The sequence below is a fragment of the Leptosomus discolor genome, chromosome 7 (assembly GCF_034619465.1).
Source record: "Leptosomus discolor isolate bLepDis1 chromosome 7, bLepDis1.hap2, whole genome shotgun sequence".
NCBI classification, from domain to species: Eukaryota; Metazoa; Chordata; class Aves; order Leptosomiformes; family Leptosomidae; genus Leptosomus; species Leptosomus discolor.
In genome coordinates, this window is record NC_141397.1 from 17,442,956 (window position 1) to 17,465,851 (window position 22,896).

A 22,896-nucleotide genomic window follows, 5' to 3' on the forward strand; every position below is an offset into this window, starting at 1 on the left:
CATTTCACTTACCAGAAAGAGATTGAGATCAGACAACTCTTTAAAAGAACAGAAACACATTAAAAGGAAAATGTCTTTACAGCATGGAGTCCTATTTAATTCCATTTAAAACAATGAAATGAGAGTAATGTTAACTAATTCATTTTAACTGGGGATAATTACATTTAATTAGTTACGTTAATTCAATTACATAGGAAGAAAGATGTGTTCTGATAGCGCTGGCATGCAGGATAGGACAAGAAATGCTCCAAGAACCCTGTCAGAAATGATAGAATTCACATGATGAGAAAAGGGAGACAAAGGAATTACCACCCCAGACTTGATCTGTGGCCCAGTCCAGTATCTATCACAGATGACACAAGCACATAAAGCTTCAGAAGGTGAAAACAAACCCCAAAATAGACAAAAACGCAAAGATATGTTGGACGATAAATCTGCTCCCACAAACTACAGTGTAATGGTTAGAAACTCTTAAACAAAAAGATGTCTTACATTCTTTATAATCTTCATTAGCAATAACTACTGGATAAGGATAGTTTGTAAGCCAACTAGCTGCTTAATTTACCCTTGAACCCCTTTCTTAATCACTCCAGTGGCTGAGTTCCACTATATAATTATACACAGAAGGTTAACTGGCTTAAGGTGGATAAAGAAACAGTAGATATATTATATCTTGGCTTTAATAAGACTTTTGATGCTGTTGCTAGATAGGAATGCATCTAATACCATCAGCTGGGTGTGAGGTCAGATGAAAATTCACTCCTTAAAAGAGCAATTATCAATATATTACTGTCAAAATAGAAATGTATTTCAAATATGGTCAAAATGATGGCAAAGTAAGCATCAAAGATGATGTAAAGTTCCCAAAAGCTACTTTCCCTTCTCCAGTCTGATGAAACCAACTGAACTGCTTCCCCCTTTGTTCTCAGGGAGTCTGGCAGTCAAAAGGATGGGTCACCACTGGTGACAGTTCACCTCTAGGAAAGTCTACTGACGAACCCATATGGACAATGTTTGAATAGTATTTGTTACATATTTTATTGGCTGAATCAATATGGAAATCCGCGTGTTCGCTATACATGAAAGCTGCCTCATACATATATTTATGTCAAATTTTATTTTTTTTTAATAACAACTTCAAAGGTTCTCTGAAAATTAGCTATGATCCAGTATAAGGCTTCTATTTCCCAAAAAAAACCCGCATTCAAGCCACTGTTGGTTTTGGGGTGCGGTTTTTTTTTGTTTTCTCTCTGCACCACTCAAGTTCCACGGAAGCCATAAATGACCAGGCCTATTCTCAGATTCCTAGCCCCACACAATGTGAGTCTCTGGGCTATTTTCTAGATGGTAACTTTTAGCTGTAGACCCCGCCTAAATGCACCCTGTCAACTGCCGTTCCCCAATGCAGGGGGAGAGAGGGGAGAGGATTCCTGAGGTCTAGCGAGCAGCTCTGCATCAGCTGAAGAATAACACGCAGCTCTGACATTCACCCTCTCTGCCCTGGCTACCAGGCAGACCTTTTTAGGGAATTGTGCCGCTATTACTCAGAGCCTCTAGGAACCGTGACTGCTTAATGCCTTCCGAAGGGTCAGAGCCGGTGAAGGTGCGCGGCTGGGGAAGACGCCGCTAGGACGAGCGGGGAGGGTGGGGACAAAGGAGCCCTGATTTGAGAGGCACTGCTCCTGGTCTCGGGCAAGCCGCGGGCCGAGGTGCGCCCCGGCGGCGGCAGGCGGGGCTCCCCGCGGAGCTCCCCATTCCCCGGGGCTGACCCTCACTGCCGCCGCACCCACGGCCAAGCGCTGGGCCGGGCCTGCTCCACTGCTCCGAGCGCTTCATACCAGGATGCGCCTTTAAGCGCATTCCTGAGCGCTAACGTGATCTCGTGACTTTCCAACGCCAACTTTGAAGCCTTTACCTCTCCGTGACTTCACTACACCGCGGCCGGAGAACGCGATCGCCCGGTGACCCCGCGGCAGAACCGTGACGCGGTCAGGACAGCAGCCCGATGCTGGCTCCTTCGCCCCCTCCGCCCGCGGGCGGGGCAGCGGGGTTACGCGCCACGGGGGGGGGGGGGGGGGGGGGGGCAGCGAGCCCGCCGGTCCCGGGCGGAGGCCGCCCCCGCTCCGAGGAGCTGCGCCCGCCGGACGGTTCCCGGGGGGCGGCTCGCGCCGCGCGCGCCCCCCGGCCCCCACCCGGCCCCGTCCCACTCACGTCGCGGCGCGCGTTCCCCGCCGCTCCCGCGCCTGGATAGGGCGACGCTCCGCCCGCCGGGACCGTAACCCCGCCCCGCGGCCAATCGCGTCCCGCTGTCCTCGAGAAGAGCCTGGCTCGCCGGCCAATGGCAAGGCGCCGCGCTCCGCAGCGTCCGGGCACCCTGGCGACGGCGGTTGCCAGGGGGACGGGGACGCCCGCCCCGCCGCCCCGCCCCCGCCCCGGCCCAGCGCGGCCCGCTCCGCCCGCCGCCAGAAGAGGAAAGGCCTCGGTACAGTTCGGTAGGTTTTTATTGCTGTTGCCAACGCTCCGGAACGTTACAAAAGATCGTTTCATCCTGGCAGTAACCGAGACGACAAAGGCTGGATCTTTCACATTAAAGACAAGTCAGAGAGTCGTGTTTTCTGTATAAACTGAATATTGGTTCAACACGTGGAACAATGCTTTCACTCGCTTTGGGTTGTGTTGTAAAGTAAGAAAACATCACTGTAATTAGAAAAGCAGTCATAAAAAATTCGAACCGTACAGTATGTAGTCACATTTCAAATAATCAGTATTAAAATCAAAACTGTAGTTCAGCTACAGAAGCTGGACCCTGGAAGACACCTTTGCACAGGAGGATCACCGACAACAGAAAGAAAAACATTGTAAGTTACCTGTCTTACCAATAAAATCATTTAGAAAAGTATTGATTTTCAAACTCGTTCATTATTCCAAATAAATGCCAACAGATACTAAATTCAATACGAAAGTGTCTTTAGATTAACTTCAATGCCAACTACAAAGTCCTGGAACTCTTCACTAAAAATGTTACAAAATAAAATCGACTTAAAATTCCTAAGCAATTTACTTTATTTATAGCACTATTTTTACACTGACTCAAAGCTGTGTGCCTCTAGTCTTAAAATTTGCCATAAAATAAATTACTGTCGGTATAAACAAAGTATTTCACACATTTGTACTGTACTTGATAATTAATTTGACCTAGGTGAGTAATTAAAACATTACTAATCATATAAATCAAAAAGAAAACTAAAATCACTGTGGTGCTCATCTAACAGACTACGTTTGTGAACTGAAAACCATGAACCATTTACCTCACGATTTACAGAACATATGTACAAGACGACCCCTGAAACCGGCGCAGGCTCTGCGACACGACAGACGCGCCTTACGGCCAGCCGAGCCTGCCCTGCCAAGGGCACCGGTGAGGACGCCACCATGTAAAGACAGAGTCGCGGGTGAAGCCAGTGATAACTTCCGGGAGAGCTGTCATTAAATGCAGGAAAAATGGCCAAGACGTTTGGTTGAAAAACCCCCACTAGGGCACCAAATTTGAACCTAGCAGGTTTTATGATGACAAACTTGGCAATTTGGAACATTTCACTGAATAATTATACAAGGTATTTTGTTATAGCTGCAAAATTAATCTAGGAAGAAAGTATAATTAACTTGGGCATACGTAAACAGAATGAAAAGCATGTCATTGTAACACATACCAAAATACTGAGTTTCGCGGAATATAAAATGCAGTCTTGTGTTTAAATTAAGTGAAATATTTTAGAAGATAATTTAAATGGAGTGGTCAAAATTAAGACCTACACTTTATGTAAACATTCATATATATAAATAAATTAGGAAAAAAAAAAAAAAGAAGAGAGACTTTGGGACTTCCTGAGGTGGCTCTGCAGCCAGATACACAGTAGCACTAAGCTCCATTCCAATAAACGAAGGCATCTAAAAAAAGTGCAGGACTGTTCATTTTCCTCTAATGGTTGGAATGGAAATACATTGGTGTAGTTTTTACAGGGCTTAACCCCTATGAAAGGGAAAAAAAAAAAAAAAAAATCAGTGCACAGCAATTATCACTGCTCTTCTGCATCCATTAAGGCAAAACATGTACCTACATATAGTAAACTACATCCTTCGCTGTTTTACTTTAATACTATGTGTGATTTTAAAGCAGAGAAGGTATAAAATGAGCAGTGAATCACTTAACTGTAGATTAGCAACAGGGTTTTATGCACTTAATACCAGATCTTCTCCTGTTCATATGGGGAAAAAAGTACAAGCGTAACATGCTACTGACACCAAGAACACTGGAACTAAATGTCACTGTAAACTCCTTTGCAAGTCATGGTATTTCTGGCACTGATCAAAATAGCTACATGATTAAAATTAAATAAATACTGTGATTAGACTTGTGGGGCTTTGGTTTTGTTTCCTTTCAGCTTTACTAGAAAAATAACCAGTTCTTGTAACATTGACCAAAACTTAACACTTCTGAAGTAGAAGCCAGATACAAAGTGTGCAGCATCGGGAAACCCTGATTTCTGGCATTAAAAAGATTTAAAAAAAAAAAATCTCTAAGAGGCTTATAGTGATTTTTTGAGTCTTTGGAAACTGTAGCAGGACTGTGAACATGACGCGTAGAATTCTACTCTACTGGGAGGACTAGTACAAAAGTAATGTGTTGTGGATAACGCTACATAAACTGCCCAAAATATCTTCCCTCTGATTCAGCAAGAGCTAAGTAGTAGTCAACACCTGACATGCAGATGTGTACTTTCTTTGTGGTTTGGTGTTTTTCTGTTTTTTTTTTTTTTTTTTTTTTTTTTTTAAATAACGCAGGAAGGTCTGGGAAACCTTCTGCTATAGTTCCACTGTATCTCAGTTTGTCTGGAGGGAAAAGTTGGGTATTTTCTGAAAAAGCACATACTCAAGCTAAGGCACAAGCTACACTATTATCTAAGAATAGATGAACACCTATACAGACCATTACACAGTACTGGTCAAGCTGGTAATGTAGACCTCGCTTGCTTTGCCACTGGCCTGAGCCTTTGTTATGACAGTCTGGATACCATTATTCGTATTGCTGTACACTATGATTTAAACTGTCTTCTCACATTACATTTAAAGGGAATGGGTTAACAGTCCATGTAACTTAAATGCTATTTTAAAATGTTTCTATTTATTCTCACTGATTGCTTTATTTTTGTAATATACAATTATCTTCTCTCTAAGTGACACTTGGCTAAAGAGCACCAAAATTCCACCTCAAGTGGTATTTTCAGATGAACTCTGCCCTCCTCCAGAATCAGCTCCTTTTGCAGTTGTTGAGAATTTTATCACGTAGGCCATGGTAAAACCCTCAACTTTGCCAAAACCAGAATTAAGCAAACAGCATCTTCTAATTTTAAATGAGCACAGATTCTAATTAAAGCCATTGTAGTATATTCACAAAGGGCTAGTGGCAATTCAGAATGTAAAGAGATAATTTCAGAAATTAAAGCCAAAAAACTAAGGCGTAAGGCAAAAAAAAAAAAAAAACATTAACAATGGAAACTGCACAGGTAATGGATCGAAGATTTGCACTTGCACATAAAATTCTCATTATTTCAAATATTACAATACTAAACACTAGAACTTGAAAATGTAAATACAATAAATGCACTGACTGCATCTTTATCAGTGAGCCCCAAAAAATCCCATTTACTTTAATAAATGAATATTTACTTTTTCAATGCAACTTACATGATAAAAATTTATACTAATTAAAATAAATAAAATGTTTAAAAATAAGTTGGTGTGCTATCATATATGCCCTTTTACAATGGAGAGGAGGATCAGAACTGTACACACAAATACCAGAAGCAATTTATAATCCATAAAATAATACTGATCATAAACCTATTACAGAATTAAAACTACAGCTAATTTAATCAAATACACAGTAAGTTTAAAAAATAATTAAGCAAGAAATATATTTGATGATGACATGAAATACTCTAAAGTTTCGGTCTTACAGCTGAGTAAAACAGACTGAAATTGATGGAAAAAATGTAAGTAAAAACAGGAACAGAGGATTTCAGGAGTACTTGTGTGGTCAGCATGTGTAACTTCCTATGGAACAAATCGCTGTCCGTAAATCAAATTATGTTGCGTAAACATGGAGTGTCCAGAATGTCAAATACTGACTTGGGACTGTAATTACTGCACTCATACTGCTACTGGACAATAATAAAAAAATCAAGAGTGATTTTTTTTTTAAAAAAAAAAGTGGCAGAACAGGGTATTTATATATATATATATATTATGGATTAACTAACCACCTGACTTAGGGCCCTAGGCCACTTCTGTAAAATAGGAGAGACAGAAACCAGAAAACACTAGCACATAGTGGAGACATAAAACACAGTAGTTCTTGTCAACGGCACATTAATATTTGTTCTATGAAATCACAAAAAAAGTATACCCTGCAAAAACAAGCAGTATCTGCCTGCATGGAAAACAAACCTCTGTAGCGTACAGTATAAATGGAGGTATTGCAAAATTTTAAGCAATGTGGACCAGTAATCATCAGCAAAAGCTGATTTAACTTTTATGCAAATATTGATTATTGAAAATAATATGCATTCATTACAATCTTCCCATTTAAAAACAAAAATAAAATTTCCAATAAAATAAATAGCTGAAGTGTGATTACCACTCATCTTATTTGTAGGAAAATCTTCTCATTATGCAAGCATATCTACAGTGCCCTAAACAATGGCAGAATTAAATACATGTCGCTCCATAAACCGAAAATCACACTTCCATGGTATAATATCCTAGTGATATATATACACGCACAAATACACACAATTGCCCTTGGTTCAGTTCTATAAAGAAGTTTCAGCATCCACGTATTTCACAACAGGTGAATCTTCCACATGTATCTTCACACTTTCTGGTTTTTCAGGGCTGTTCGAAAGCAAAGAGGAAAATGTGAGGTTTGGTTCACTTCAGTAAAGGTTAACTCTCAAACATTTTATACTTAACAATGAACACTGGAAGTATTTATGTAAGGATACTTTCATGATGATGCATTTTTACTACATTCTGTAACTGTTAAATACTATTCACAGAAACAGTATAAGCTTAAAGAGAGAGATGACCAAGATCTCATCTGTAAATACCACTTCCAGCCCCTCTTCTTTTATTGATTCTATAGATTTGAAAAACAACTCACAGAATTGTCTAGTTAAAAACACTCAAAAACATGTAACAAGCAATATTATTAATAATGCTAAATTATCGGGCAGGGAAACAATTTCGTTCGCAATACGAGACTGGGAAAACATTCCAGTCTTTTCAAAATGGGGAACCACACTTGTAACAACAGTAGAGGACGGTTAGAAATCTGTGTAAGTGTCCATTCAAGTGGAAGACCCTAAAGACAACAGGCTGGCTGGCACCTGAACAACTGACACTCTAGGGACACAGCCACTGAACAGTAGCTTATCCAAGGACAGGAAGAAATGTCCTGACGTAGTTACAGGACAGTAGAAGAGACTTTGGAACAGCGTAAGAGGGAGGCTTCTCTAGGCATGAATTTCAGAAGAGATGACGTATCTATCTGTGGATACCGGGAAAAAAAAAGTATTACAAATTTATGCAAAGAGAAAAATTCTGGCATTCCTTAGGAAATTTAAGTGTGCCTGGACTCCACAGAGTCTATAAAATATGAGAGATGATGAAATCCCGATCAGTTCAGGGAAGACAAAAAAATTATCTAAAAAATAATTTTTTAACAAAGGTAAGATTTTTAAGAAATAATGCCAACTCAGGCAACATGTTATCTGGCTCCTGGCCATCACATCGCTTGCTTCAAACTGCATCCTATTTGAAATCTACAAATCTGAAAACAGCAGTGCCCACAGAACCATTTTTAGCACAGCACTAAATATCTGTCCATACTAACAGATGAAGACTGTTACACAGAAAAACCTTAACAGAACTGAGATGAAAAATTTACTGCGAATTACTTTTGACTGAGCAGTGGTGACATCTCTAAACCTCTCCAGCACCCACTATACAAGAAAGGGTAGGTAGCAAATACCTCGAAACAGCAATCAATTAAGTTAAGGCTCTAGGAAGTCCTGCCTTCTAACAATTTCAAGACTGCCTCTTGAAGGAGCTAGTTTCTGGTACCAGAGGGTTTTTATTTTCAATTTGTAGCTTTAGCAAGCTCACTTCCAAGATGCATTTTTTACCACACTAATCTCAAGCATGATGGCATGTTATGGAATCAAAGGGAAGTGTCTTACAGAAAAATATTTTAAAAAGACATAATACTGAATATGACCTAAGTAGATCAAAAATACTGCAAACTAGTCAGACACCTAATTTGCTAGTGCTGCATATAATTCTATACTAACTTAACCCACTGAGGAAACAGGAAAGCGCAAGACAGTTGTACCAACTTTTAACTGCCTGAAAACCAAATCTGGAAAGAGAAATACAGGTCTGTATCTCTTCAAGCCTTATACACTCAATGACTACCAGAAAACGTACTAGAAGCATCCACAAATTCTGTAACAGGTTACTGAGAATTTAGCATGAAAGAAAATAAACAATTACAATACAAGGGTATATTGACACACATACTCTGTTATCTATCTAATGCCTCTACTTTCTATCTTCCTGACAGTCTAGCTTGTGTGATACTCAAGTTTTTTAAAAAAATTTTCAAATGTTTATGCAAAACATACATTTAAACATTTAAATATGTTTAAACAATACAGGCTGAAGATTCACTGAAAGTGGTGCCTGCGCTAATGAGTCACTCCGGCTTTTCCTATCACAATACCCCAAAGTTCTCTCCTTGTCTTGTTCTTCACCCTTAGTTGACCTACTGTCTGGGCAAAACAAAGCGTATTTCCATGCCTAGTTTGGAGCAACGCACGTGCTGAGCAAACACACCGTAAACAAGTGCTACGCGGCCAGTCACTACTGCTGTTTCCATGACGGAAGTTCAGCAGTACTAGATAGCTTGGAAAATTATGTATGAACACTCCTCCACAGAGATGTAATTTTATACAAAACTTAACAAATTCCTGTCTTCCTTTGACAGCTTTGGCTGAAAGGGATCAACCAAAAGAAGATGCATGTACAGACAGCAGGACTGCAGAAGGTTAGTTTTCTGAGTCAGCCGGGACTGTTGTTCCCCCCTCCTTCCCACATAAAAACTACTAAGCAGTAGTTGCATTCTGATCAAACAGTCCACAGATACCAGTCCTATAAACTACAAGCCTTTCAGGAAGTTGGGGATATCCCATATAACTATTTAGGATTTGGGTTGTTCCCCTTGCCAGATTCAGCCAGGCAGCAGAGACACTAGGACAGAATAGCAGAATGAGTTGCTGCACACAGACTTTCTTGTTTGATGGAGAGCTCACTGAGAAAGAGGCTCCTGGCCATCACAGAAGATGCAAGTCAGCTTAGAAGGAAATGTTCACAGCACTGAGGACTCCTAATCTGTCCAGTACTTATTTCAAGTATATTCCATATCCAGTGAAGATAATATTTGACCCGGGTTTAATTTTTAGAGATTAAAAATGACCTGGGGAAAACCAAACCAACCAACAAACACACAAAAAGAGGGGGCAGATCCTAGGGCAGCATAGAGCAACAATGAAAGTGCTGGACTTACCTTTTATTCCCACTGGCATTTGTAATGTTCAGGATCAAACACTCCCATGCTCATACACAATCTACTAAAGCTTTTAGAAACCCTAAACCCATCAAAGTAGCATACCATTGTATTAGCAAATAAAGAGTAAGTTTAAAATTGCAATAATATATTTAGTAATTGGAATTCCTTATAGAAATATTTTAAGTTCAGAGTAAAAAGCAAAAATTAAGTTCAAATTGAAGTTCCTCTAAAGAAGAGCATCAATGCAGATTTACAAACCATGTATGCTCATTTTTTTGAGATACATTTAAAGAAATACAAGTACAGTTATTATCTGCTAAACACAAGATCATAGTTAGAAAATTTGTGAGTGATTATAGCTACCTCAGGTTAGCTCTGGTTACTTTGGCATTCTCAGTACTCATGGCAAGAGCCTTCCACTGTGCAGTTTTGGCCATTTCGTCTGATATGTTTACAATTGAGGGATCAATGCTAAAGAACAAACATACTTTCTGGTTAGTATTCAATGCAGAATACCTTGCAACAGCACTATACTTACTGTCACTCATTTACATCAGTTGTGCCTTCTTTCAATATTTACGCAGCCACAAGTTGAGTTCATCTCTTAACGTTATTTCACAAAAATTTGAAAATTTAACTCACTAGTGCTGCCTTAATCACATAGCATCCTGAAACAGTTTTTCACATAGATACCAATAAGACATTGAGAATATTTGAGAGATCTCATTTCTAAATTACCTGCAACTTCAGAAAACTATTTTGCATGCTTAGAAATACTGAAATGAATCACACTGTTCTGGTAAGGCTTTCATAAATCAGAATTATTTTAAGTTGTTTCCAGAAAATAATCAAGGACAAAAGAACAGATGTTATTAAAATTCTGAAACTGGTAACTCAGTTGAGATTTAAAACTAGTAAAAAATCTAGAAGTCCCAATTATCTAGACAGATTTCAAGTTATTTTTTTTCCTGCAGAGCCTCACTAAACATTTTTCAAGGTTTTTCTTGCCACCAACCCCCCCAAGTCCTGCAGATGGCAAGTTCACCCTCACAGATGGCAAGCTTTCAAAACCCATTTCCCACTTTGCCCTCCACACATTTATATCTACAGCAGACTTGGGTGTTGTCTGTAGATACGTTTTCTGTTCTGTTCCATACTTAAACTTCAGAATCTGCCCCAGGGTATCTGTAAGAGTTTTTCAAATTGCATAGAAATCTTTCAAAGCCATTTTTCCTCAGGAATCCCCACAAGATGCAAGACAGCGAAATATATAGTGAACACACGCACACAGTTGATGAAATCATAGTTCTACTGTGAGAGCAATTAGCAACTCAGATGTTTTTCAAAAAGCTTCAGCATTTAGCATTTTGATTTGAGTTGCTAAAGTCTTATTAAGTCTGCTCTCAGAGTAGACATTAGCACCCAGCAGGAATATCTGTCTAATCCAAAAATCTGCCTGTTCCAAATTCAGACCAGGGTAGACCTAACACTACCTAGATCCATAGGAAAGCCAATTTTTAACCTAGGAATCCTTAGCACTACAGAAGGAAAAAAAAAAAAAAAAGCTGGCAAACTATTCAACTGTCACATCTTCTGGGTGTGGCTGAACAGTTGTAGAACACCTCACAACTAAGCTGAATACATCCCCAGTAAGGGAGATACAGACTGAGACAACACACCTTCCAGTGCTGAAGGAACTGTCCATCAGTGAAAATCCAGCACTTCCTTTTCCGGAAGAGAATCAGTAACCCTGTCATCACATCTACTTTCAGAAAATGACCTTTTAAAGTAAAATTGGATGCCTGTAAAAAGTTTTTTTGCATCCCAAAAGTTTAAGACTTCAGTCCTCACTGAAATAAACCGCCGAAGAATTGCACACTTAGACCTTCTCTGAAAAATCCAAGTGGCTGGTAAACACACGGCTCAACTGATGCCATTTGTTGCTTAACACTCAGTATTTCATGCACAGTAACACACAAGTATTCCAAGAAAACTGACCAAGGAAGCTTCTTCACCTTGAGTACAGCTGGTCGAAACTGAGTCATCTGATCTGTTCAAGATGGTCAGGTAAATTTTTAATTAAGATGTAGTTTTAAAGAACTACACAACATAAAAATGCTACTATAGCACCATGAGATACACCTTCACACTTCCTAATCACGGCCGAGTTACAAGCTTGGGAAAAACAATTAATTGAACTCATAAGCAATCAACTTAATATAAAGCAAATTACCGCACGTGATACAAAAACTCTTAAAAGATGAACATTTTATTATACCTGTATTTTAGGGTTTTTACAGGAAAACCCAAATTTGCTTCTCCATATGCAAGGTGTACACTTTCATTGTCCCCTGTCTGAAGCATTCTCTCTGCTTCCTGTAAATTCCAAGTAAAAAGCTTATAAAATTACTCATGCAGCAGAAATCAAAGAAGTATCTCATGCTGACAGTTAATTTCCACAGGGGAAAGGGGCATTTCCCTGTAGGTACTGGAGTTGAATGCAGAAGATATAGTTTAAGACCTTTTTGCTTAGAAGTGTTTTATGCAGGTAGGGGAGATGGGGAAGGAGGATGTTTTGTAAGGAATTCTGCCAGCTGGTGTACAGCTAGGTAAGACCTTCATGGAGAAGTTATATGAGCTCCATTACTATATTACTGGTAACTAGCAGTTGGTTTTAACTACAGCTCTGCAAACACATACAAGCAAAATGTCCCTGATACGGTGAACAGTCTTGTGATTAATTTAAGCAGGATAAAGATCCCTACTCCACTGCTTTTATTTCCCTCTCCCTTTTCTCTCCTTCTAACCTGATGAAAGACAAAGAAATCAACATTTTGTGGTAAAAACTGCTTCCCTTCCACTTTGGTTGCTCATTTTAATCACAAGAGTCATAGTTCACAATAGCACCATTGAAACAGTGACTTTTCCTTAAGTTAATCACCACTAATAGTTCGTCTAGCATTAAATCTCATTACTTAAGAATTTCAAAATATGTATTTGGTATACAAGGTCATATGCTCAGGCCACGTAAAGTTCTTTTAAGTTTCACTATTTTCTAGTAATTTACAACATGCTTAGTTTGATTCTTTTAGCACTTACTGCTTTCTCTTTTTTCTTTTTGTCATCTTCTTTCTTCTTTTTACTTTCTGGCATAAGATCATCAAGCCAGCTAAGCTCTCTTTTGGTGAAACATAAATCCATCAGCTTGCGAATGAACACTAACGCTAGAACCTTAAAGGAACCATAAATGGAATCATTTACATTGAACTATTTAAATGAACAAAAATGCACACACTGTCAGTACATTCAGAATCCTTGACTGAAGCCCTTTTTTGTAGTGGTAGTTTTATCTTACCACAAAGTTAAATAAATTCCCCTTTCAATAGCTGTTCACAACTGAATTGCTTATTTTCAGGAAATGGAAAGTCCTTTTGTTTCAGAAGTGAACAACTTGTACTATGGGTTCTTTTGTTTCTTCCCCACTCCCTTCTTTCTTAAGGCAGCCAATACCTTCTGAAGAGATCCTGGATAATGCAAGTACTCTTGGAAAATTATTGAGTTGTAAAACAGAAAACTTACCATCATAGGGAAAACAACAGCAGCTGCAGAGGCTTTAATCACCCACAACAGAACTAGACAAGTAAGCTGAACAACTGTAAAGATGTGGACCTTCCACAGTGGCACATAACGTAGATAAATCAGGTCAGGTTGATGTTTGGCAGGCATTCCAAACAGTTTTATACGGTCAAAAAACTGCATTGAAAAATAAAATCATCCTTCAGGTAATTATTTCATTCCTCTCCGGAAGAAAATAAATGTTTTTAGGGGACTTCAGAAATGTAAGTTCATCTCAAATAAAATACTAATGAAGAACACTGAACATTCAAGGGGGTGGGACTGGGGGCTGTTTTGGTTGGTTGGTTGGTTTTTTCCCTCCCATTACTACTAGAAAATTTCAGAAGATTTCAGAAAATCTGTTGTTCGGCTACACTACTGAAAGAATAAATGCAAAAGAACTGAGAAGTGAAGGCACAACACTGCAAGAACAAACATCTGAACGTGACACTTGGGAAATTATGCTACATACATACAAATTATCCTACATACATATTCAGACAATATAGGCTAACTGTATTGTTGCTCACATAAAGCAGTGTGTTACAGTTTTCTTTTCATTTAGTGTTAAGCAAAAGCAAATTGCTCATTAAAATCAGACTTTACCTGAATGCCTTTTAATGAAGATACTCCCATGTAAAGAAAGACACCATACAAAACCGGCATTGGAATAAACTGGGGAGGAAAACACAACCACACAGTTACTTGTGGAATCAACACGGCATAGCACAGCAGTCCATATTAGCAAAAGACACGGATCAAGTTATTTTTTGCTTTATATTTTACTTAAGTGAAATCTGTAATAGCTGAGGCTCTTTATTTATAGAGAAAATATATGCATCCTTGAGCAGCAAAAAAAAAATAATCTAGAACTAACAAGGCTATCTGATAGGAACTGCACTGAGACTATTGACCATGAAATCGCTGTATGAAGTTTTACTTTTGATCACTAATCTTGCATTTCTGGAGCAGATGAAACAAAAACCCCATACTTACTGAGCTATGAAAGCCTGCTAATTATTCAGGGTTAAGTTTTGCTCCAATAAGAAGATTGCTTTAAAGCTTACTAAGATAATGAAGCTGAGCACTGATTTCAGTGGCATTTGCATCAAACCTCTGCAACCTACACAAAGCAAGCGAAGAAGCTTTCTTCGCTCCTAAATTCACAAAACTTCTCGGTAAAAGAAAGCCAAAATACAATTTGAAATCTTAATAAAAACTGCTGCTATAAAGCCTGAACAAAGCCTTTACTGAAATACTGAAACAAATAGTGTGGAATAAAACTGTGCCTTAGGGATTCACCACTGTGTCTCTGTGTGTGTGTGTGTGTGTGTGTATAAAAGCTAGTGTCTTCACTGTAAGCTCTGTAATTTGACATGCTAGTGCTTCGTTTATGTTAACTTCTGCTGCATTAAATCAATATAAATCCATACACGGAACAAAAGCACAGCAACCTACAGATGCAAGGCTTTGTTCTCCTTCCTTCTTTCAAACAATAACAGCCATTCACATTGAAAAAGAAAAGTATTTCAGAAAAAGCAATAGTAATAATTCCATTCCTATTACCCTTCGTTCCATAAAAAATAAAAATATTAGTTTCTAAGAATCAGCTGTTAAAATGTGGGGTAAACATCTATCTTCAGCATTCAGCACATTTATCTTTTGCTTTTGAGCAACAACAAATCTATTTCAGTATTTCTGCTTTTGATTCTGATCATTTTCATTACACAGCTGAGCTCTTGATAGCTTTTCAACCAGAGACTGTCAAATCTGAGTATTCATTTTTAATAACTGCTACTGCCTTGTTGTTTTCAGACCTTTATATTTTTTAACACATACAAATAGCCAATTATTAAGAATTTATAATATGTAGCTCTAATTACTAAACTATAGCTGTGTGTTCACAGGTTTATTTCTTTCCATCACCTAAACCTGAACAGCTATTAGAAGCTACCTTTTTGTGAAATGACTTGGGATCGGTCTTTAAACAGACTTTTACAAAGTTCTTTAAAGGCATTACCAATTACGTTATTTAGGCCATACCTGCTATTTTGGCAACAAAAGACAGTTTTTTCATTTCTCCTTTTAACTACTGGATTTGAAATAACAAAGCAGAAGTTGAACAGATTTTACTGAAATCAAAGCATAAAGCCAAATGAACTGATTGGTTTTCTTCCAATAAAGTCTTTGGAAGGGCACTATGGATATAAATTAAGAGACAAAGTGTAAACTAAGGCCACAATACAACCTGCAAAATCTCTATTGCGCAGTGATGACACATAAAATTATCTTGACACTTTAAACGTCAAAGGAAGTTGAAGATAAGAACAAGAAGCGGAAAATGTCACTCCTGATGACCATTTTTTAAACCACATGTTTCTCTTTCTTCTACTACATTATATTACTTCTGCTCAAGTAACTATCTTTATCACACTCCTTTTCTCTCTCCATTTATACACTCACATAAGAGCTACAAAAGAACTATTTTATGCAACATGACTCAAGAAACTAAAAAATAGCTGGCAAGAAAATCAGGTAACATGGACAAAAGTCGCTTTCTTCCCTACTCATTTTCTTACATCTCCACCCATCATTTCTATTCAACTAACACCTGTTGTTAAAAAGGCAACTTGAGAATGAGTCCAGGCGTATTTAACTTAACATAATAAAATTTCCTAACATTATGAAATGCCAAATCACAACATCAAAATCAAAAGCACAAAGAAAATATAAATGTTTTGGAAAAAACTGTCTTTTACCTTTAACACAGAGGTCATGAACACTGACAGCCCCATCAGGACAAAAATCATCAATCCTGTCACTCGTTGCTCCCGGATTCCCAAAAACTTTGGTTGCTCTCCTGGTGCCGAGCATTCAGATTCAACTTTCAGGCTATTAACATGACTTATAGACAGGACAGTTGCAGCAACAAACCACGGCAAGCCCATGACGGAACATATCCCCAGCATAAGACCAACCATGAGCAGATCAAGATGATAACCACAGCCTTTCTGTGAAATTAAGTAAATGAATAATTTGATAAACTTTCTATTTAAATGATACCATATTTGTAACCTAGCTCGTAAATAACAGGTAACTACAAAAGTCAGACACTTTCAGAGTGTCCACAAAATTGTATTTGTTCTTTATTGGTCAATATATAAACTCATTTAGCAGCTGCTGGTAATGTTTAGAGACTTCCAGAATGAATCTGATTTAAAATAAACTTGACTTGCACAACATTGGAGTTTTGTGAAAATAACTTTTACCTTCAGCTTATGCTCTTTTCTGTTTATAATAACAGCTGTTATTTGTTGATCCATGAAAATGAGAATGGTACAGAGTAAAGCAGGAACAGCAGCTACCAAGAGTGTCCACCAAGGATTGCTTCCAAGGGGATCTATGAACCATCCTCGGTCTTTTCGGGTGGGCTAAAAAAAACAAACATCAACACCAAGAATTAAATGACTGAGATAAAATACAGATTTTATTGCTACAAACAGCTGCAATGAACAGATCAATAGTCTCTTAAACATACATTTAGATTTTTTTTCCAATGGCTTTGACAAAAGACTGATTTAGCTGTTACATGTGCATGTGACATTTATATGTAAAAATTAAAACAAGTCCATTCCATTCCTTCATTTCTGCACATTTGCACAAAAGAATTCTTCCTTTTCAGTGATATCATAATATAAATTCTATTATTATTAATATAAACTTATATTTTAATATAAATATATAATATAAATTTAATAATTAAATATAAATTTAACATAAATATAATATAGTCTCTTCTGTCAGATGAAACATACATCCAAACCAGAAAAGGGAGATAACTTCACCAATTATGTTGTAAGTAAAAAAGGTAAATCTACATTTCTATACAATTCCATTGTTCTACCGTCTATGAAACTGTAAGCATGTAAAAAGTTAAGTTCTTTAAAAGTTTTATTTCTTACTTCAAATTTCTCTGGAACATGAAGCTTAGGAGAAGGAACTCCTACAAGATAGTCAATCAAAACCATGATTACTATGGTCAGAAATACTGCAAAGTCACTGATGGTAGAACGCACCTATGAAGAAAGGACTTGGCGTTAACTCTTGCTTTTTCATTATTATAATTCGTATGTGTAGCAATACAATTTTCTCCCCTTGTGAATAGTGAAGTCTATTTCTATTATGCTACACCACTGAACGTTATATACATATATATTCTTTTTATTTTAAAATTTAAGCTGCCTGCCACCATAGCACGAAGTTGCTGAAGATAAGTATTCTGTACAACTGTTAATCCAATTTTCTCATTGAGAAGTGATCTACTGCAAGAAGCAAATTACTTAAAACAACTCCTTCCTCATCTTCCTGTCCTCTCAACCCTACTAGGAGGCTGCACCAGCACAGCTAGTCTATCATAGCTTAATAATATCATTGAATTGTTCTGAAGTCAATATTCGTACATTTGATGTTTTAATAGATAGGAGGGGGATAATTTGCAACAGATTCAGGTTATCAAAGGTGACTTTATTAAATATTAGCAACACATCAGAGGAATGAACTGAGGCTTATAGAAGGTCTAATCGCTTTATTTTGGCTAGCAGTTGCATAAAACCAGTCCAAGGGTAATCACTATAGTAGCCTCTATTAGAAACAGTAATTCCCTGAGGAACCACTCAGAACCCTTCATATGTCAGCAGTGCAGGGAAAGCAATCATTTGTTCTGTACAGCCAGGTGAGGAAAACAGGAGAAGCATTATCTCTCCAAATGGTACCTGGCAATACCCATCAATACGGGGAGACAGACTGCTTAGATATTCTAATATTTAGAACGTCTTGTTGTAACTATAGGAAAGTAGAGAGTAAGCACTGAATTTTCTGCAGCCAATTCCTTTCCTCTAATGTCTTATTTTTTTTTAATCATTAGCTAACTTTCTATTTTTAATTTCTTTTTCTGTCTTAAAAGAAATCTCTCAATCCAAAGTTCTGAAGCAAAATAGAAAATTCAGCTCTGTTAAGTAATACTAATGTATTTATCACAAGATAACAATAGTCTCTAATCACAATTACCTTAGTTGGGAAATAGCGTTTGGTCTTGAATTGCTTGAGAAAAGAGGAGAGGAAAAATGTTGTAAAAAATAATATGACAGACCAGAAGAGAACATCTGGAATATATGGTCCATGATGGCCACAAGCTGATCCACGAAACACACCGTGAAATTCTAAACATTCCTGCAAAGAGGAAAACTCCTTAAATTTCTACATTTTATTCACTTAGTACAGTCAACCTAACTTGTAGCTTTTTGATATAAAACACATTTGAGAACTTTCACAATCCCAAAAGGGGGATCTTTCCTTCATCACCACCTCATCCTGAAATGTCAAAAACATTAGCTGTCTGTTCCAGAAGAGCCATAGCAGCCATCACTGATTATTTCAGGATGCCAAAATGCTGGGAGATGCCCAAGAAGAAACAGCTTCTTTACATTCACCTCATTTCTATTCTATTTCTCAAAGTATCGCAAGATTGAACGCACAAAGACTGAGAAGTAAGTCCAGGAAAAGCATATCCAACATCAGCTTTCAAGCTAACGAACATAAAAAAGGATCTCCTCAGTTTATTTCACCTCTTTATTCTTGACTTTATTTTGTCCTGACACAGTTAAGGAAAAAACAGTCTCTTACAAAATGAGATTTAACCCAACTGTAAGAAAAGAAGTAAAGTAGAAAAGCATCGTAAATAATGGATTTGAATAAAAAAGAAATCAAAGTCAGACAATCCCTATCCAAAAGGCTCACTGAAATGCAAAGTAAAGAATTAAAGTAGACACATGGCGTACAAGGAAACAGCAAACCAATAAATCAAATAGTTGGAAGCAGCACTGCCACAACCTAGTCTTTAAACAGGTTAACTTTTGATAAATTTAACTTAAAGACAAAAATTCTCCCTGTTAACAACTTGCTTTGATTGTAAGCACCACCAAATCCTGGATCAGTTCTGTCTCTCTGGGAAGACTAAAGATGCTCAAGAGAATGAAAAGGTATACAAAATAAATATAAAAACTAAGTTCAAGAGAAACTGCCGTCCTAGGTGATTATGGTAGACTAGAAGCCGTTGGTGGTACACAAAAAAAAACCCCAATACAGCCAAAACTCAAGCAAAGCACTGAGGCTCTCGATAGTATTTTTGCTGTGCAAAGGTATATGCAGCTAGCAAATGCAACGCAAAACCTATAGCAGATCCCAGTCTTCAAGGTGGAGGTGGAAACCAGATGCCACTGTATGTGAAGTGGCTGTAGACTGTTGCATTTAGGCAACTGAATCCCACCCAAGGAACTACTCATCAGCAAAAATGTTTCTTCCTACAAGCCTTCAGTATCACTTCCATGCGGTAACTTTCCTCTTCTTCACCTACCGACAAAATTAAATACTGTTGTGAAATATCCAGTTCAGAAGGTAGTGTTTTCAAGCCTATTCCTTTAAATAACTCTTCACCATTTCTTTCAACTTTCAATTTTCCAAGTAATTATTTTCTTCCAATCAATATTTAGGTATTTTCTTTGATTCTCTTGTTGTTTTATACCAGCGTCTAACAAACTAAAGAAACTTGTTTGCCAGCACACTTTAACTGCAGATTCCATCTTCACATCTTCTTAAAAATATTTGTTCATCCTTTCCAGGAAACTGAAGGAAGCAATCTCCTGTTTATTCACATCATCATATTCATCTGCACTTCAGAAAGACGACTGTTCTGCCTATCAAGATTAAAGTGGCTACCTCACGCAGACATTTATTATACCAGCATTTACTGCCAAGGGACTTGCTCATCCAAACCAGCACAATGACTGTTTGAAGCATTATGGGAGGAATAAAAGAGTTCAAAAATACAGTTTTAAAGAAAACAGTACAGGTTGAAATCAAGAAAGAAACCAAATGAAAAATGTTAATCCGAGACTGATACTGTGTGAGTACTTCTTTTTTGTCCATAAATACATACACACACACACACACACACACACACAGAGAGCTTTTAGATACTCACAGAAACTGTAAGATTACTCCATGCTATATTTTCCATAGACTTATTCATATTCCTCCATACCCGCAAAGTTTCATTGCTGGGTTTCTCAGGCTCAGAACACACACATCTGAAGGACAGAAAAAAATAATTTACATGCTTTTAAGCCATATATGCCAAAACAGAGCGATTTGCCATAATTTCAAAAATCCTGAAGTGTGTAAACCAGAGTTTAGTCCAACATTCTGTCAAAGAAGCAGAGTACAAGACTCCTCCTTACATGCCATGAACTAGGATTATTGGGGGGAAATGAAGACTTCAAAGAAGCAACTGCTCAGGATGTTCAACCGATTGGACCAAAAAACCCAAAACATGTATTTTAAAGATTCAGAACAGGCAAGATGTTGACTTAACTATATGATTGATCTGCCAGTTTTTAAATAGAATGACACCTGAAGAACAAAATAAAATAAACAATATATGCAGATTTCTACATATTGTGAATAAAAATATGAAGATAAAAATCAAAATGACATCACATTCCAACAACCCTATACTAACATATATTGTGTTATTTCTAAAGATTTCTACATAGTTGGACTAACTTGATGCAAATAGTTTTCTATGGCTGTATACAAATTAAGGTTTTTAAGAGTTCTATACAGCATAACATGCCACAACTATTCAAACTTCAGGCTGTCTCACTGTACACCAACGTAAGAGAAAACAGAGAGATTGAAATGATTTCATTTTAGAAACTGTTGTAGATGACAGTTTCAGCAACTCCTTTTCAAACCTGAAATGTCATTAGCCTCTAGGCATTTCTGAATCTTTTCTAACATTCTGAGTCTTTTCTAAAATCTTGTCCAGTGAAGGTCAACCCACCACAGGTAGATAATACACAACTGCCACAGAAATACATCAAATGTAAAAAAAGATACACCTAAATAGCTTGCTTATTGCATTCCTGAAAGAAATAGTTATTTTTGTAGTGATAGTTTTACTGCTACTTACTGTGATGAATAGAACTAATAGTTCTACTTAGTCAGGAAAGAAAAAATGTACCTGTATTGTACCTACTATTATTCTTCTCTCTCTCAAAAAAATAATTTTTTAAAAGTCAAGTATTGCCCACAATCACAGTAGAAAGCAACACTGTTTGAAGATGTTAACTCCCTATTCATAGCATGTAAAAGTTGCAGAAGCTCTCCATGCCTCGGCTACCTGGAAATAATCCTCATCCATTTCTACAAGTGGCAAAGCAGAACTCCTCTTCTGACCTTTAATCTCCAGGCTGACCTTTAATAAAGCTGCAATTAAAGCAGGCATTGTCCCAGCTCCTCATCCCTTCCAACCACCCATAGCTAACACAGAAAATTCAATTCCACAGCATCCTGAATAGAATTTTTCTGAGGCTTCTCATGCCCATACCACCCCCAGCATTCCTCCTACCCTTCCACAGAGGCGCACACGCTGCAGTTTAGTAATGGTATGTCTCTTCCTATAAAATTTTCCCTACGTATTTTATGAACAGATAGAAACTCAGTACTTACGAATATAAAGTCAGTTTATCCAAATCATTGTGCATATTGAAGGCATACACTTCTCCCAAATGAAAAAGCTTTTCCAGTGCCTCATAAATAAATATGATGCATATAAGTGCTGCAAAAGCTTCCTCAGTAAATCGAGTGATGTAACACACAAGGCTGCTGGCATCTGTGGCTACAAGCACTACGCATAAAAATGCGGTCCACAGACCAATGCTAGTTCGCAGAGAGAGGTAGGAAAGGTCATAATCCCTGTGTGAAGAAAGAAACAAAAATATTAACTGAGCCAAAAGTCACCTATACTATATTCTATTCAAATCCAGATACTGAGGCCAAGCTCTATAGGTATTCACCACTTTTCTCATCCTTGAAGTGAGTTCTGAAGGAAGCAGAAACTTTTCTGTCTCATCTTCCACCAAAGCAAAGCAACACTGCAAGGTGTTCCTAGGACCAAGAGTGCAACTCCCTAGCTTTGGAAGCATCACGGGGATGATCTTCCCAGAACTATCTAGACGCTTTCTCCTACAGAGCAGATCAATCCCTGTTTACCCCTGCAGAATCAAAGCCAACATCTCCACACAGTCAGAACATGACTTTTATTTAAGCCCTACCTAGCCACTTCTTATCACTGATTTTCTCATTAAGGCTCACCAGTGCCTCACAGATTTGCCAGACCACACCCATCTCTCAGTCTCCTGCAGCCGCATTTACATCTTCATGGACATCCATTTTAAACATGCATCTGCTTTCAATGACAGCTATTGTAACAGGCTAGAAAGTTAGAAAATGCATCAAGCTAACAGAAACATCACTTACCTGCAAAATTTAAATAATATTTTTTCAAATACTAGAACTGGTCCGGTGCTTCCCAAAATAGTAAGAGGTTGCCCAGCAAAGAGAGAATAGGCAATCCCAGTTAATGAGGCTCCAAAGAGAGACTCTATTGCACTCTGTTTGGGGGAAAAGAAACTGCTGTAACTATGCTGCCTTTCAGGTTAGCGTTTGGCATCACATCTGCATAAATATAGTTT

General features: G+C 37.8%; 1 protein-coding gene across 6 annotated transcripts in view; it reads right to left on the minus strand.

The window, feature by feature from the left end:
- Nucleotides 1-6,872: 6,872 nt before the first annotated feature.
- Nucleotides 6,873-22,896, minus strand: part of SLC4A7 (solute carrier family 4 member 7) — a 71,160-nt gene continuing 55,136 nt past the window's right edge. For 4 of the 6 annotated variants that reach the window (XM_086468302.1, XM_086468301.1, XM_086468305.1 and 1 more), the window contains 13 exons: nt 22,682-22,815; nt 21,872-22,117; nt 20,343-20,448; nt 18,371-18,532; nt 17,266-17,379; nt 16,573-16,734; nt 16,063-16,314; nt 13,910-13,978; nt 13,268-13,441; nt 12,788-12,919; nt 11,967-12,064; nt 10,052-10,159; nt 6,873-6,954 (listed from right to left, as the gene is read on the minus strand). In XM_086468302.1, coding sequence (XP_086324428.1) covers nt 6,873-6,954; nt 10,052-10,159; nt 11,967-12,064; nt 12,788-12,919; nt 13,268-13,441; nt 13,910-13,978; nt 16,063-16,314; nt 16,573-16,734; nt 17,266-17,379; nt 18,371-18,532; nt 20,343-20,448; nt 21,872-22,117; nt 22,682-22,815 — 1,839 coding nt within the window. The remainder of the gene's footprint in view (nt 6,955-10,051; nt 10,160-11,966; nt 12,065-12,787; nt 12,920-13,267; nt 13,442-13,909; nt 13,979-16,062; nt 16,315-16,572; nt 16,735-17,265; nt 17,380-18,370; nt 18,533-20,342; nt 20,449-21,871; nt 22,118-22,681; nt 22,816-22,896) is intronic. The other 2 variants (XM_086468306.1, XM_086468303.1) reach the window with 1 other exon arrangement.